This window comes from Miniopterus schreibersii (genome assembly GCF_964146895.1).
Source record: "Miniopterus schreibersii genome assembly, chromosome: 13".
NCBI lineage: Eukaryota > Metazoa > Chordata > Mammalia > Chiroptera > Miniopteridae > Miniopterus > Miniopterus schreibersii.
In genome coordinates, this window is record NC_138113.1 from 56242123 (window position 1) to 56260446 (window position 18324).

At 44.7% G+C, this 18324-nt stretch overlaps 1 protein-coding gene across 1 annotated transcript; it reads right to left on the reverse strand.

Moving 5' to 3' along the window:
* Positions 1–5905: 5905 nt before the first annotated feature.
* Positions 5906–17304, reverse strand: LOC308566634 (ashwin). Its single transcript, XM_081157124.1, has 4 exons — positions 16299–17304; positions 14506–14672; positions 11203–11578; positions 5906–9054 (listed from the first exon to the last, which is right to left on the reverse strand). Exons 1-4 carry the CDS (start codon positions 16566–16568, stop codon positions 8998–9000), a joined length of 870 nt encoding a protein of 289 aa, XP_081013250.1. The 5' UTR covers positions 16569–17304; the 3' UTR covers positions 5906–8997.
* Positions 17305–18324: the final 1020 nt, after the last annotated feature.

The following is an 18324-nucleotide window of genomic DNA, read 5'->3' on the forward strand; positions in this document are numbered from 1 at the left end:
CGTGGAGCAGTGAGTGCCTGTCGAGGTTCTGAGCGCGAGCGACACTTTCTGCATGCTCCCCGTGGCCGTCTGAAGTGCCGTCCTGGTGGGCTGGCTTGTGAACTAAACTGTCTCACACCTCATTGAAAAGCCTCGGTCAGCACCACACCCTCTCCCTCCCTCCCTCGCTGCTTTCTCTTTATTCCCCTCTCCCAACTTTCTTTCTCTTGGAATTTAATGCTCTGCCTTTGATGTAGTTACGTGAGCTCCTGATGTAGTTACGTGAGCCCCTGATACAGCTAATGAGACTGAAGGTAGCCTTGGGGGCCACCTGACAGCTCAGAGCTTCCCCATTGTCGTGGATCCTGCTCCGACCTGCCTTCTCTTCATCGGGTGAGGGACTGCAAGACACAGCACCTCGAGGCCAGAGATGGCGTCTCGTTCTGTGTATTCTCAACGCCTGAGCAATTTAGGGCACACTGGAAGCCTGTCAGTAAGTGTTTCTGCAAAGAAGAGAGCTTCTAGTTGGGCAGCGTCTGGAAGTCACCTTGGAAAGCAGGCTGCACACCTGAAAGCGCGAGCCAGCCTGTGAGCTAGGACAGTGCATGCTTCCCTTTCCGGAGCAGTAGCAATGTTACCCTTTGGTCCTCAGTTTTCCAAGACGATGCCTTATGGTGTAATGATACCGTGAGACAGAAAAGCCCGGTGGGGATCCAGTCCGGGCAGTGCTGAGCATATGCCAGTCAGTTCCTTGGTCTGAGTGCTGTCACTGTGAGGGGTGTGTGACCACGTCTGAGCCAGGCCTTCCAGATCTAAGTTAGCTGGAGGTTTAAAAAGAATCAATCCGCCTTTGTTAGTTGTTTTGCCATCTTCTACTTCATAATATAAAAGTAAAAGCATTCTTGCAAATGTGCTTTTGAAAATAAAAATAGCAGAATTCCAAAAAAAACAAAAAAGGAATAGCTTTCCAAATTTCATTATGGAACATCTTACCTGTTCCTTATTTAAACCACAGGTACACTACACGTATCCAACCTTAAATTACCTAGCTGGTCAAGAACAATAAAGATCTTGGTGGCGAGCAGTTACAAGAGGCCTGGTAGCGCTGTGATACTAGTAGCAAAAAGCAAGTGGCAGACCAGCCAGAAGTTTAACAGAAAAGCCAGGGAAGAAGAGCCCTCATGGGGTCCCACTTGTCCCTGGGGGGTCGAGGAGGCTGGGTATGGACTAGGCTGCACCCGCTGAGGAGCAGACTGAGGGCATTCTCCAAGCTTAGCAGTCGTTAGTGCTAAGGACCTCCGGCCTGGCTGAGCACATGCTGTGCACATGTTCAAAGACCTGCAGGAAACCATGTTGGAAGAATGAAAGGAACATATATAATAATGATTATCAGAGTAATAATACCAATAAAGAGTAAGCATTAAAAGAAGAGCCAAATGGAAATTCTGGAGCCTAAAAGTACAATAACCAAAGTGAGAGATTTACTAGAGGAGCTTGAGCTAGGAAGAGAAATCAATGAACTTGAAGATAGATCAATAAAGATCATAAAATTTGAAAAACAGGGAAAAAGAATGAAAAGTGGAGCCTCAGAGAAATGTGAACCACCATTAAGCCCACCACCATGCAAAACAGGAATACAAGAGGGGAGAGAAAAGGGACAGAAAAAATATTTTAAGAATTAATAGCTGAAAACTTACCCAGGTTTGATGAAAAACATTAACCTAAAAATTATCTAAGAAGCTGGAAAAACTCAAAGCAGGAAAGATGCAGAGACATCCATACCCAGACACATCATAGTAAAAATGTTGAAAACCAAAGATAAAGGGGAAATTCCTGAAAGTAGTGAACTAAGATTGGAGCCCCCAGTTAGACGTACAGAGCCCGCAGGGCCTCCACCCCAGCACCACCCAGCCCCTGTCAGCTGGGAAGCACCACCTTGGACAGTACTTCCGACTGGCTCCAAAATAATGCAGTTCTGTGATAAGCCACTTTATGAACACGACTTTTTATTAAGCTGAAATAAAACACATAAAATTGCATAATACAGATGTTAGCAGGTAAGACTCAGTGATGGAGACAGAAGTCAGAACAGTGGCTACCTCTGCCGGGGAAGGGACCGGAGGGGGCTCTGGGAAGCTGAGGATGCTCTGTGTTGTGGTTGGCAAGCTGTCACCCTGCCAAGTCCTGCACGTGGTCTGCTTTCTCTCACTAAGTTGAATTGGAAACAGCCATGCCCATCCATCTGCAAGCGGGGTGGTCCACTATCTGGCCTTTACAGGACGTTTGCCGACCCTTGCACTGTATCTTGATCTGGGGAGTGGTCACTCTCTCACACACACACACACACACACACACACGCGCACGTAAATTCACTAAGCTGTACATTTTAAACTTCACAGTATTTTATGATATCTCAAGACAAAAAGTATGTTATACTTTTTAGTTTCCTATACTGGACAGTTAATCTAAAGCTTGTCTTCTTTCCTTAAACATAGCAGGCAAACTTGCTTGACTTTTACTTGATTAGTCTAATACCTGAAAACTTTGGGGTCGGTGTCTCCCACCTGATGTTTCTGCTGCATCTCACAGTTGGCACAGGGTTTCCCTGTGCACCGGGGTAGCTCTGGCCTGCACCAGTCACCTCTATAAAAACTACCTGCAGTGTTTCCTGAGGCTCAGAGGTGTGTCTTCCTGCAGAGAGCTGCGCTGCCCACAGCTGGAGCTCCGCTGGGCTGGAGCTTCTTCCCAATGTCACGTTCTGGGTCCCATTCACCATCCGGGCTGTCAAATTTGGCTGCAAATCTGTGTGAAACCTGCTTGCTTGCTTCCAGCCCCCACCTGGCGTTGCCCCTTCTGCCTCTCCCTTTCCTGTTCTTTCTTTATATTTCCCTGTTCATTCTTTCTTTCGCACCCCCCTCCCTCCCTCAGCAGGGCAGGTTGACTCTAATCCACCTGTGTCACGCGGGACAGGTGCTCTGCGGGCTCCTAGCTGCTAGGTTTCCTGTCGTGTGGGCGCAGGGCTGTCTTCTCTCCTTTAAGCACATTGGTTGATAGTGCACCAGACAAGCAGCCTACTTAGCCGGGTCCTTGTGGTCTCTCAGATTTTTGCCTGTCAACTCTTTGGGGTTTTGGGTTTTTTGTTCACTGGGGGGATGTGTTTTATTGAGATACGTTGTAAGAGCACAGAGGAAGGGTATCTTCATATGGCAAGGAACTTCCAGGAAAGGGTGACAGAATGCCCTCTGGGATCCCACACTAACAGCAACAGCCCCACCTCTCCCCACCCGAGAGCCCCTGAGCCACAGCACCGAGTAGGCTTGCAGGGGGTGTTCCATGAATGCTGACATTAAGGAGGGCCCAGGCAGTGCTGCTTCCCGGGGCAGCGGAGAACTCAGGGCTGAGCTCTGCTCCTCAAGGCAGAGCAGCCAGTGGGGAAGTTTGGCTTGTTGGCTCCATTACAAGAGGCTTCGCGCAGAAGGGGCAGGAACGTTGCTGAAGAAAAGCAGGGGGCTGCAGCTTAGAGGGCCCGGATGAAAAGGGGGTTGGGAGGCAGGTAAGGGGGCCAGTAAGGCATTTGGGGGCGGGGAGTGAAAAGAAGGAAAAAGAAGACAGATGGTTCTAAGGGTGCAGGGATGTCCAGATGTTCTCCAGGGCCCTGGGTGCTCCTGACTCCCAGGTGCTGGCTGTGTAGGCCCGGCTCGGTGCCTGCCCCACACAGTGATCTTTGGAAACGGCCTGGGAGGAAGGGGCTGGATTCCACGTCGACAGAGATCTCCAGGCCCTCAGAGTGGACCACGACGTCTTTCATGGTCAAGGTGCATCTGGGCACTTGGGCTCGAACATACGCAGCAGGTCCAGGATGTCACGCACCAGGACAGCCACAGGGGTGAGCGTGTCCCCTGCACACCAAGACCTCTTCGGAAGCTGCAAGAAGAGCTTCGTCTCCTCGGGGAGCGCCTTCAAGTACCCAGGCTTCTGTTTCTCAGTCAGGGCCAGAGCAGGCCCTGGCCGGGCACATGGGTGTCCATAACCTCATCCTCCAAATGTCCTTGCGCCGTCCCCTCTCCCATCTCCCCAGAGCTGTGCTTGTGGGCAATGCAGCCAAGGGTGGTGCTGCTCTGCGTGAGCCTGTGAGCCCCACGATTCAGTGGGCTGTTTGGGGAAGTCCAGGCGAGCTTGAATTCTCCACTCAGCATCTGGCTCCCTCTGTGATCTTCCTGAAACTCTTAACCCATCTTAAAATCAGGCAAAAAACATGCAACAAATCAAATTGAGGGGCATTCTACAAAACACCTACCCACTATGCTCCCAAACTGTCAAGGCCACCAGAAATTTGAGGAGTCTGAGAAACTGTCACAGCCCAGGCGAGTCTGAGTTATTATGAAGACTAAAGGTAAGGCGGGACCCTGGGACAGGACATTAGCTAACAATGTATCGATATTGACTCACACCAACGCACATTAGTGCCGGAAGCTCAACACTGCCTCAGCCATATTTCTATACACCTCAAACTCTACAAGGCTTATGTTTTAAAAGTTTATTTTAAAAAATCATGTAACAGGGAAAAATAAACATAACAGAAGGCTTAGCTTGATTTGGTGTTTTATATTTATAAAACTACCTTTAATCACAACTCATGTTTTACAGCCTTCTAAGGTTTAATTATTTATTAGTCAAAGAAATATATTTTGGTTCAAACTATTTACCCAAAGGCTAAAAAACAAGGCACCTGATTAATTTTACTAGAGATAAAAAAATGTTCAGTACTATTATACACTTTAGTAACCAGTCGTTTGTTCTGATTGAACTGAACGCTTGGTTAAGTCTGAACACTAACAGCTTCCAGTTTCTCTTAGAATCAAATACAAAGTCCTTGGCAGCCTACCAAGAGTCTCCAGAACCGGGCTTCTGCCCCTCTTCTTGGACTTCACTTTGTACTATCTTCCCCACCAGTCATTTTGGTCTAAAAACCCATGAAGACTCCGGCGTTCATGTCACCATGGAGTCTGATGTCTGTTTCTACTGCTGGGTAGCAAACCATCACCAAAACTTAGTGGCTTAATACAACTCATCCTATTTCCTCGTGATCCTGCGAGGCAGCTATCTGGGCTGGTCTGCCCTGGGACATTCACGCAGTCAGTCACTGGGCGGCGGGACAGGGGAATGGGTGACTATCAGCAGGACATGTTTTGCCAGCAGGCTTCTCCCCATCACGCTGCAGCAGGGGTCCAGGAGTGACAGTAGAAGCATTTTCTTGATCACAATCTCCCATTAGTAGGATGCGTTTCCTAAGAGCTTCCCATAGCTTTCACCTCCTAAAATACCATCTTTTCCAAGAGGCCTTTCCCAACCACTAGATTTGTAGTTTCTCACCCTACCTCCCCCATCGCCGTTCCATGATTAGGCTTGGCTTTTCCCATTAGAATCATCCATTGTTCCTTGCTCGCTGGCCCATCTCCTCTTCAGGAGCAGGAACTTAATTCACATATTTCTTCTGCCACAACAGGGAAGACAACCAACTCCAAAAACAACTGCCAGCAGAGCACTAGTTAGGGAAGGGTACCTGAGGCTATTCCAAGGTAGTTAACTTAGAGCTTCACTATCAACCCTAAGACACCAGTTTAGAAGTTAACTTTGTTAAGATCACCCAAACACAAATAAGCTCTCAATGAATCTCTGGTTTGTCCCAGTTAAGTGTACAAGGAATGAGGGTCGGAACTTGTCTCCATCCCCCCAAGCATAGTGGTGGCGAGTGTGTCAGCCCGTCACATGGGGTGTCCTGAACATCCAGCCACTCTAGCCACAGCAGGGGCCTCAAGATGGGTGGACTATCAGAATCATGCCTGAGCGCAATCAGTCCAGGTACAGAAGGTTTTACTATAAAAAATGACACCTTTCAATAGAATTTACTCAAATAAAAAGAGATCAAGTCATTACAGAGTATTTTTCCACTTTATTTTTTTATGAATGGCAGACCTACTCAATAATTTTATTCAGTTTATTTAAATAAGGATAAGGCTACTTAAAAGACTTTTTACATACAAAAAATGTACATTACAAGGTTAAACTTTCTGTACTGAATTACAAAACCTGCACAAGCATTGAATAAAAGAGCACACTTAGAAACATTTGAAGTCCCACAGTAGTGAACAGAGGAAGCTCTTACATACATGTGATTTAATCTACTGGCAGTTTTACTTAATGTAAGTTTTTAAAAGGTCATTGCTACTGAATGAACCTCTAGATCACTTTTAAAATCATCTCTGAAAACTGAAGTCAACCAAAAAATTATTTCAAATAATAATTACCATTCTGAAGAATTTTAATACTAGCAAAAACATTATGGCCTCATAGTAGTAGTTGAACCAGCTTTCCAAAGGGCCTGGATCTGCCTACTGGAAAATGGTACAGCCTACAGCCACTGGAAGGCCGCGTTGAGCCCAGGGCCGCATGGCCTGGGGACGCTCCCGAGCCCACAGAGCAGTCCGGGATCCCTCATGTGGATGAGGGTTGGGGTCAGCCTAGCCTCACCCCGCAGCGAGTGAGCAGGGCCAAGCAACATGACTTGTAAACCTAAGCCTGAAGCTTAGGATCTACAGGAAGGAGAAAGGCGATGAAAGCAACGAATGTGAAAATATGGGAAAGAGGACGAGAAAGGAAAACAGGGAACAAAAAGGGGGAGGAAGGAAACAAGACCACCTGCCATTGGCAGGAAGTGATCAAGTGCCATAACTACACCTTAGAAGCCACTCACTGACACAGTGCATTCACTTCCTACCCCTAATGAGAAAACCTGGCTTTACTGAACTATAGAATCAAGAGCAACAACGGTAAGCCATGTTAGCAAGTAAAGAGGATTCCGAAGTTGTTAGCCATTCAAATCTAGTCCTTCTCAACGTCAAAGCTCACCAAAGCCACACTTCAAAATGTCAGACTCCTCGCACTACTGCCCAATTCCCGTCCCTCGGCAGGCCTCACACGTGGAGAAAGACACCGAAGACCAGTGCTCCAGGATGCTGGTGTATGTAACACATTTCAAACTCAAAATAGCTCAAGAACATGCTGCTACATGAGCACTGATTCTGAATTTCATAATATAAACTTCAATTTGAAGCAACAATGTTACACAGTTCAGCTGTTATTACCAACCTACTTTGTAAGTTAAATATACAAATTAAAAATTAATTTTGAGTAACTAAAAATAAGTTTCTACTGACTTAAAACTGTCAAATGGCTAACTCTCTCTTAACAAAGAGAGAAATGCAGATGAAAGCAGACCGAACTGAATAGAAAATAGAATCTGTCATTCTACCCTAAAATCTGCACTTTTCAAAATCTCCCTTAACATAGTTATGTGTAGGAATACACTTGTCCTTCAACAGTACTACATACATCAGCCCTGCAGATAACTGTGTTTAACAATTTGCCATAACATTAACAATTTAGGCAACGCCTAGTATGTATCCGCTCTGCCTTATGTGTACAGGCGTGTAGTCCGGGTCAAAGTGGGATGACTGAGGACTGCAGGTTGAAGTTTCAGTATAGTATTCCCCTGCAAGGTGGAATTAGTTCTGTGTAAGGCTACTCAATAGCTGATCTAAAATGCTTGTTTTAACAAATCACAAGAGGAATGAGACTGCTCTAAAAAGTACTGAAAAGACAAACCCCAATTCAAAGATCAATCATATAAGGGAAAGTATCAATTCTTGTACTTGCTTAAAAACACAGCAGGAAAGAGGACACTAGAGCTTACCAATATGAGGTATAACCCTATTTTCTCACTGACTTCAAGTATATAGTTGGAACAATACCACACACAAAACCTCAGTAGACACGCCTGTGTGACAGCCCTGGGAGAGCATCCATTTTGCGCCAGCAGGGACCCAGCCAACTGGGACACCTCCATGCTGTCACTGTACTGACTTCTGACTTCAGTACCTCCTCTCCTGGCCTATCCATATCACACCAAATGTCCCCCTTCAATGCCTTACTCCCTGGACTCTCTTAAATTCTACGATTCTACTCCCTCTTCCTGTTCACTAAACTTTCTGCTAACAGGTACCACCTCTAACATGATTACTGAATATTCACCTGAAGATTTTTAAAGTCAGCCTCATTAAGCTCCTGGAGGGAGAGATACCTGAGCTCAGAGTGAGATCACAGACTGCTCGTGAAAAAAGTAGGTAGGACAGCTGCATGACAAGAACATCCTGAATGGTGGGCCTGGGACGACACAGACCAGTCAACTCCTGAGAAATCCATTCTGTTATGACATCAAGAGAAGGAGCAACAGCGAGCACTTGAAGAACTGCAATTTTATCTGTATGTTCTGAGCACAGCAAATATCCTTTTCTTGGTGAACCTCAAGGGTGAACTGGCAGTATTTACTATAATACTGTGATGAACTATTATATTCTTTTGCTTGGGAAAAGAAATAAAAATTTTGAACTTCTAAAATATTTGAGTCTTTAAAAAACTCTGAAACAGACTAATGAGAATAATTCCTAAAATTTATCAGATGCTTTATACCAGACTTGTAGCTTACTGATTTGACTAGAGTCAAAATAAATGACTTATCCTAAGCCAATCATTTAAAAAGAAATTCTTTCCACTCTGGCTGGTGTGACTCAGCTGCCTGGGCATCATCCTGTGCATCGAAAGGTTGCTGGTTCAATTCCAGGTCAGGGCACATGCCCCAGCTGCGGGCCTGATCCCCAGTAGGGGGTGGGCAGAGGAGGCAGCCAATCGATGTTTCTCTCTCTCTCCCTTCTTCTAAAATCAATAAAAACATATTTTAAAATAAGAAATTCTTTTCTAATCAGGGAATAAAAGGCAATTTTTTTTTTCCTTTTAAAGGAAGGGAGGAAGGCAGGTGGGGAGGGAAAGACTTCGTTTTCTTGAACCTAATTTTAAATCTCTTAGGAAATTTCAAAATAATCAAGCTCTCTGTAAATACTGTCAATATATGTGAACTTGTTTGAAAACTACAGTTATATTTACATTTTTGGAAACTTTCCTTCATGGCCATGTAACGTGTTGTATTTTCCTCTTTGCTTCGGGGGGCTTCAGGTTATTCTAAAAAGACATGAACAGAAATCAGTTTATACTTACAAACACATCAGAGAAGAACTGAAATGAACATTTTTAAACCATGGAGGTTTACTACCAACATACAAATGGCAGATCCTTGCTGCCATCTGCTGGGAAAATATTTTAGGAGACTAGGAAAAAGAGCAAGCCTCCCTGGCTCCCATTTCTCTAGCTGTGGTTCTCAAACGGCTGCACCTCAGAATCACCCTGGGCACTTACAAACATGTCCAGACCTGGGCGTTTTCCCAGACCAATTAGACTGGAACCCACAGATGGCAGGGATAAGGCTCTGACCTTTGATTTCTGAAGTTCTTTCAGGTGTCCCTAAGGTGCACTCAGGGTTGAGACCACTGACTGCTCCTGGGCTGCTTCCTCCCTGCCGAGCCCATGTCCTCCCTCAATCTCACAATCCAGTATCTTTCACAGAACAGATTTTAAAAAACAGAAAAAAACCCCACACCTCTGAGCCTGGCTGGTGTAGCTCAGTTGGTTGGAGCCTCGTTCCATACACCAAAGGATGGCTGATTTGATTTCCAGACAGGGCACACACCTAGGTTGTGGGTTCAATCCCCAGTCGGGACATGTATGGGAGGCAACCGATCGATATTTCGCTCTCTCTCTCCCCTTCCTCTCTCTAAAATTAACAGAAAACATATCCTCACATGAGGATTAAAAATAAATAAAAATTCTAAAAATCACGCCTCTAGAAGAGTAAAAATTTTCTGAGTAGAAAAATGTTTTCTCAGAAACTGAAGAAAAATCCTTGACACTCACTGCTTGTTGTAATGGGGATTCTTCTCCCCATTCCTACCTGCCACCCTCTTCCTCTTTCCCACAACGGTGACTGAGTGAAGTGTTAAGGAAACATGGTATCAAAAGTGCACATTCTGGGGCCTAACAGACCTGAATTCTAACTGCAGTCTGGCCACATATTAACTCTGGAACCCTGGACAAGCTTATTTAAATGACCCAAGCTTCTGTTTTCTCATCTGTGAAATGGGAACCACCACTGTGTCTACATCACAGGACTGCTAAAAGGATTCAAGCAACTAATATAAGAGCTTAGGGCTGGTCAGATACACAGTAGCTTTCTTTTTCCAGGGTCTACTATTTTAGACTGTCTGAACTACTCCGAGTTTTGATCCCTTTGACATACAATTTGAAGATAGTAAAGCCAAAGTATATACTATAGGAATGTGCTACAGACTGAGTGTCTGTGTCCCCTCAAAAGTCATGTGTTGAAACCTAACCCCCAATGTGATATTTGAAGGTGGGGCCTGTGGAGTGATTAGGTAATGGAGGTGAAGCCCCTCATAAATGGGACTAGTGTTCTTATAAGAGACCCCAGAGGGCTCCCCTGCCCCTCTGCCATATGAGGACACAGGGAAAGGCAGCTGTGAGCCAGGAAGTGGGCTTTCCCCAGAAAAAGAATCTGCCAGTGCTTTGATTCTGGACTCCCAGACTCCAGGACTATAAGAAGTAAATGTTTACTGCGTGAGCCATCGTCAATGTGTTTTTTGTTACAGCAGTCTGAAAGGACTAAGACAAGGAATAAAGACTATAAAACTGCTGGATGTGTACATAATCTCATAAATTAAACTCTAAATAAACTGTGTAACTATCAAATTTGCCAGCATATAAAATGCTTAAGTATAGAACACAACCTAGTGGATTCCCCAAATGTCCTCTATCCCTCCCCAAGGATAGGGAAATTTGAGGGGCAGGGGAGTCAAATGATAAATCCTAAAGACTCTAGTGTGGTTTTAAGGTCAGTGCCACTGGAACGTGCGACCCTGCACAAATTACTTAACACACTGAGCCTTGCTACAGAAGAGTATGTCTTTTAGTTGCAAGCTAATTAAAGGATCTAAATGAGAAAAATGCAGGGTAACTGCCTAAGAGATTCTTTCTCTCTTTATACATTTTAAGCAAAAAACAAAACAAAACCCTATGAGTGTACTTTTGAAAAAAGCATTAGTTTATCATCATGGATTTTAAAATTCCAGGGTTCAAACACATGAGAAATGAGATGTACAAATAAGAGATCATGCAAGGGTTAAGAAACAGCTTGCAGCACAGCTGCCTGACAGAGCCCTTGTTTCCCCTCAGGAGCAGGGACCCACCGGCACTCACCGCGGCCTCAGTTTCCTCTTTAGGAGCAGCTCGCTTTAGCTTCACTGGAGTAGTTCCCACGGGGGACAGAGGCGGCAACTTCACGGGGCCCAAAGGACCTTTCCCATGTGCTAAGTCATGGTTCTGTTTAGTGTCATTATTACTGTGTTCCATTTTATTGTTCATAGGCAAATTGGAAGACAAAATTAGGGGTGAAACGCTGGAAGAAGAATCTGCTAACTTTCGAAAGGCATTACTGGTAAAGCCTGCCTGGGGGGGAGGCCTGAGTCGGTCATTATCCCCATTCTCCGTCTTCTTCACTTTTATGCTTGTGCTTGTTGAACTTCCATCAAACACAATGAGGGGTCTTTTCTTTGACACATCTACAGTGCTACTCCTGAAATTGAAGAGACGCATTCGTGAAAAATACCTCTGGAATGGCAAAGCAGTTACTGCACTGGAAACTTATAACAATGACCAAAAAAAAGGACTGGTAAGACGAGAATCTACTGTAAGTAAGACCACTGGAAATGAAATTTTCTGTTATATTCTAAATGAAATAACAATTTTTTGGTGCTTTAAAGTTTCAATATTTATTGACATGAAATTTAAAGATAGCTTTATTGTATACACAAGAGTTATTTTTAAAATATCAATCAACCAACTACTCCAGAACTTAAAACAGAATTTCCTAGTGACTAAAATTTTTTTTTAATTTTGAAAAATCACCATCTTATTAATGGGGTTATCTTGACCTTGTATTATTATTTAGAAAGGATAATAAACTATAAAACTATGCCAAGACTACCATAGCGACAGTCTACATACAACGATAAGAGCATTCTATTTCATTCATTAAGGTCTCTTTAAAGACAAAGCATTTTCTAAACCAACTGTAACATTTGTATGACTTTAATTTTAAAATTTAGGAAGTCTTCATATTTAGCTTCTGAAAACCTAATTTCCACTTTAATCATGAAAATAATAAAAGCACTCATTTGATCATTATTCTTTATACTTCAAACAGCAGATTTATGATAAAGAAAACCTTTTAATTAAACATGTTAAAAGAACGTGAGCAGGAAGAAGCCTTCAGCCTTGCTACTCGACCTTGCTACTTCAGCCTTACTGTTCCAGGGACCAGTAGCATCTGTAGCATCTTCGGAGCTTGGAAGAAATTCAGAATCTGCCTTTTAACCAGATCCCAGGTGATAGGCCATGCTCATCAATTCTTGGGTCACCAATGACAACCATTTAGTAGAAGATGAAAAATAAGCTCACTGTAACCCACTGCCATTGCAGGAGGGAAACTAAAGGACTCAGAGTAGGTGCATCAGCTGTGAGAGTTCAGTCTAAGAGTCGAGGCACTTCAAGTGTGCACTGCAATAAAGCCCTGGCCCTGGCTCTGTGTGACCTGGGTATGTCATAGCACTTCTCTAGAGCTCAGCTCCTCCAGAGATGATTTAATAGGCGATTCAGTAACACCTGATCTTTCAGATTATCCAGCTTTAATGCTCAGATACAGGAGTGAAATTGTGATTTTTAAAAATAGAGCGAAAGATCCGTTCCAAAATGACACTGAGGGACTAAAAAGGACTGTCATGTGAAGTGTATATAACAGGATCGAAAGCTTTGCTTAGGACAATGTGCCTGAATGTGAAGACAAAGAAAACACTTGCGTAGTAAGAGTCAGCAGAAGTAAATTAAAGACATGCACAACATAATCCATAAATTTATGAAAGATGACACTAATATACAGCCTGTATCAACATGCAACCATTAAGCTAAAAAGATGCTCAATCTGAATTGAATGCGAGGCTGCACATTTATTTACTTTCCAAAAGACTCTAAGCATACATGAGCATTCTTCCAACTATTCTACTCCTTGGGGAATAATCTTTGGGGAATAATCTCCCAATCGGTCATGACGGTTCTTCATTCGTCGTTACTAGAGATTAAAACCAGGAATCAACGTAGAATGGCATTCTCCCTCACCCCACCTTCCCGTCACTACTGCATTGCACATGACAGAACTTTACAAACAGAAGGCTCTAAAAGGAATTCAGTAATGAATCAGTAACATGCACTTGCAATAATAGAGACATAGGAAAAGAAATAACTAGCCCCCTTAAGGATCTTTGGGTACTTTGTCCTAATTAACTAACCAACTATACTGATTAATCACATGTACCTTTAAAAGGGAAATTCAGCCCGGTCGGGCGTGGCTCAGCGGTTGAGCATTGACCTAGGATCCAGGAGATTGTGGTTCAATTCCTGCCCGGGTTGTGGGTTCGATCCCCAGTCGGGGGCGTGCAGGAGGCAGCCGATCAATGACAACTCTATCATCATTGATGTTTCTATCTCTCTCCCTCTCTCTTCCTCTCTCTGAAATCAATAAAGATATATTTAAAAAAATAAAAGGGAAATTCACTTGCTTGTCATTCTATAAACAATTCTCTGAAATTTAAAAATTTTAAATAGTGTCCTTGAAACTACAAGAGTCTCTTCATTTCTATATTATTCAAATATCTTAGAGTCTTGACTCTATTTTTTATCACAATTCAGCATATGTTGTTGACTCTACCTCTAACATACATCCAGGCTCCAACTACTTCTTATCAAGTCCACTACTACCTCAGCCGGTCACCATCAACTATTGCCTGGATTACTGCAATCTCCTAATTGGCTTCCCTGTTCCCCTCCCTGACCTTAAATCACTTCTCACTACAGCAGCCACCATTACCCTGTTAAAAGATACATCAGATGGTATTATCACTGTTGAAAACCCTCCAGTGCCCTCTCATCTCAACAGTAAAACCACAGTTCTCACAATGACTTACAAAGCTTTCGTGATCTGACCATCTCCACTCACCCCCAATTAACCTGTCCCTACACTCCCTTTGAGTCTCTCCACCCCAGCCCTGGTGGCCTTTGTTGTTCATAGGCGCACTCCTGACCCCGATTCTTGTATTCTGCCTGGAATGTTAGCTTGCTCTCTGCTCTCTAGATCTCTACTGGAACAGCATTTCTCAGTGAGGTTGTTCCTGGCCACTTTAACTAAGACTATAATCCCTCTCACTGCTTTTTCTTCTTACCATCCATCACAGTGTAACACACCATATATTTTACTTAACTTTTTAATTATGTTTCTTCCTATTAAAATGTGAGCAGGGGATTTTGTTAGTTTTAGTCATGCACAATGCCTGGTGCTCAATAAATAGTTGTTGAGTAAACAAAAAAATTTTAACCTAAATTTACCTGGGGAAAAAAGACAAGCAAAATTGTTTAGTCATATAAGATAAAACCAGAACCACTGAAAAGTACCTTTTAGTCTCATTTTTTAGCTCATGTTGTTCTCTTTTCTTTTCCATCATCTTCCCCCATCTATTCTTTGGCAAATCTCTCTGAGGCAATGGTATTGCATGCTGAACATAAAGATCAGTAAGATTGTCTTTGTTTATTCTTACGTCATTTTCAACAGTTATGTTCTTCTGTGGAAAAGGAAACAAGAGCAATATTATAAATAGGTTAAGCTCTGTAAATATTAGGTTCAGCCTCATTCTAAAGGCAATGGTCACAGGTCCTCAGTGTGACGACTGCTGTCCACAAGTGTTCAGCCAACACACGAGGCAGTAAGAGCATTTCCAATAACATAGTCCCAGTCTATGAAGGGAACTGAAGATGGATGACTGCCTGGGGTCAAAACCAGACAAAAGGAAAGTAACGAGGGAAGGAAACGAGGATGGCAATGAGATCATGGGCTCTTTAACTGCAACTCTGAAAGGCCTGGAAACGTGTATTCAGCAGAAATAACTAAACAAATCCAATCCATGTCTTGTGTTCACTTCCCCCAATCTCTTTTTTCCCTACAGAACTTAAAAGCACAAATTTTACTCCCTTTCTCCCTTGTACTAGATGATCCTTTATTATCAATTTTCACCTTATACTCACTGAGAGATATGTGGAAACCCTGGGGGTTCTCTTAGATAACAGCCCCAGAGAATTCACTGGCAGGTTAGTTTGGGAAGCACTGCTTAAGGGCAGAGGTGCTCAAACTGCGGTTCCTGAACTAGCAGCAAGAACTTGTTAAAAACGCAGACTTTCAGGCCATACCCCAGAACTACTGACTCTGACACTCTGTGGATGAAGCCCAGCAATAAATGTGTTTTAACAGGCCCTGGGAGACTCTGATGTACCTAGGAAGTTTGAGAAACGCAGGCAAAGGTAACTGACATCACTAAAATAATCCACTTGGCAGAGGGGCTTGATGAAATTATAGTGCTGAAGGTTTAGAAAACACCAAAAAACAAAATATGCTACATAAAACGCCAAGGAAACGGTCAATAATTCTCTACCACTTTAAACAAAATTTATCACTTTTTGCTTCTTTTTCAACTACTATCAGAGGCCATATTAGCTGAAAAAGAGCAAAGGCTACACTGAGAACTCTGAACCCCGAATTCTCCTCCTAGCTGCATTATTTACCGCAGTTAAATAATGGTGTGACTTTAAATCAGGTAGTTCACCTCTCTGGGACTCAGTTTCCTCATCTTTAATCGAGGTGAGAGAGTGGAGAATGCCTCCCAGCCCAGACGGTTTCTGATCACTACCCTTATTTCGGTTCTTGCCCATCCTTACCCCGCCCCTCGTCCTCGCTTACACACAGGCCGCGGGGGTCGCCTAGGATTCCTTTGCGAGTCATCAAGAACCCAAAAAGGTAAGTCCTAATCCCCAGGAATTCCTGTTATGCTAAGGGCGTCTCTTTTCCGGAGGGGGCGTGGGGAGACCTGGTCGGTCAGTACGGAGAGTCGCACAAACCCGGCGGGAGGAGCGAAGGCAGCGGGTGTGTCCGCCGCCAGAGGATACTTGGGGAGGGCGCGGGTCTGAGCATTTCTGCCCCCGGGCCTCTCGAATACCGCCCCCCACCCGGCCGGCCCGAGCCCCTCCCCCCGGGCCGGCCCGAGCCCCTCTCCCCGCCGGGACCCCGGAGCACCTCTCACCCCCGGGCCGGCCCGAGCCTCTCTACTCGCCAGGCCCCCCGAGAACCTCTTCCCCGGGACCCCCGGAGCAGCTCTCGCGCCGGGTCCCCGCGCCCAGGCCCCCGCCCAGGCGCCCACCTGCTCCAGCGTGAGGAGGAGGAACTCCTGCGACAGCAACTCAGGGTGCAGCAGCAGCTCGGAGTCCGCGCAGGGGCGGCCGCCCACATCCCCCGCCATCGTCGTCGCCAGGAGACCCCGGCCGGCTACCCACAAGGCCCCGCGCAGGACGCGTCCCGGAAGTGACGTGCCGGTGCTCGGGGGTGTCGTCACTCCGGCGCGCCGCGGCGTCCTCCCCGCGCGGCTGCGGGCTGGAGCTGCCCGCCGCGGCGGTCCTCCCGGGGGAGACATGGAAGCGGTGGCTGCCGAGGACGCGGCGGCATTTCTAGTTCGGCGAGAGGATGGCGAAGCGAAGGTCGCGCCTCCTGTGATGCCGACTGCGGAGGCCGCAGGGACCCCCGGGGTCGCCTCGCGGGGGGCCGGATGGCCCCAGACATTCACCTCAATGGGGCGCTTTGTCGCCTCTGAGATTGTCCACGTTTTCTTTCTTAAACATGCTTATCGCTTGTTTCCTAATCCAGCTTTTATCTGCTGTAGGGCCAGGGACTTTAGTTCCCGGTGCCCAGCACACAGTAGGCACTTAAGTATTGGTTTCCTGAAGTAATAGTCCAGTTAACCTGCTCGCCGGTGAGAACGACTGACTGAGCGCCGGTGACCACGTCCACACGTTTCTAGACGTTGACTGTGGGTCAGGCGCTGCGTTCTCTATAGATGCCCTCATTCCCCAGGACAGCCCCACGAGATGCACACGAGATGCTGGAGTGCTTATTTTTTCAGACGAGGAAACAGACATGGGATAACTTGCTCAAGATCAGAGAATGAAGAAATAGCAAGACTAACATTCAAGTACATTTTCTCTGCGCTTGTAACTACAATGGAGTAACAGTTGTTTGTTTTTTAAACAAAATCTGGTAGTGCTGATTAACCTCTAGTAATTTACTGAAAAATCTTTTCTATTTCCCTTTCATCTTTTATGGCGGGGATATACATCCCAAAGTATTTTGCACATTAAAACTTACACTTGCAGACAGTTCCCAAGGCGTGTGGTTTGCATCTTCTATGATGTATTGTTTTATTGGAAGTTACTGCATTGTCTACAAAAATGAACATCCGAGGATGCCAAAAGATAAACCTTGAAAGAGAATTGTAAAATAAGTGAGATGCTAAATCAAAAAGACAAAGTTGAGCGGTGTTTTGCAGTTTACCGTCGTTTATGTATGTGATGCTTTATCTGGAAACAATTTCAGAGCTGGGCAGAATTACAAGTTACTCAGCTCAGTTCTTTCATTTTAGTGCTGAGGAAGTGGATCTGAAAGAGATTAAATAACTTGCCAAAATTCAACAGAGTTTTAGAACTGAGCTGAGCCAAGTATTTGGATGTCCCAATTTGGAGCTATGTGTATTAACTTCATGGTATTAGCATCATGGCATTCCATGTCCAAAATCTGATTTCATTTTCATGACAGCAGTGAAACTAGTGTGACTGGTATTATCTCCATTTCCTCCACCAAAAGGCAAATACATTGTTTTAGTGGCAAAAGCAGCTGCCTTGAAAGGAGCCTTGGAAGCCAGACCTCAGTTCAGATTTTGTCCGGCTGCACCAAGATTTGAGTGAGTCCCTCAAGTCTCTCAGCTTCAGTCTTTTTAAATTTTATTTTATTTTTATCATTATTGTTGAAATTATTACAGGTGTCCTCTTTTTTAAAAAAAAAACTACTACTGGCTTTCTTGTAAAACCCATCTCAGGACGCCTGATAATGAGCTCCTTCAGTGTCTCTTATATCTCTGTTCTCAGCACCTAGCACAGTGCTGTACACAGTATATGAGCAGTGTGTGCTGAATGAATGTCAATAAACCTTTCCAGCTCCTCCAGACCATCTTAACTGACCTCCCCTCACCAAACCTCCCGAGCACATTATATTTTACCTTAGGATATGGTTAGGAGGGTATTTCTTCCACATATCCCACTAAATCAGTGGTTCTCAAAACTGAGTGAGCATTAGAGTCACCTGGAGAGCTTGTCACCCCCAAGCTTCTGACTTAGGAG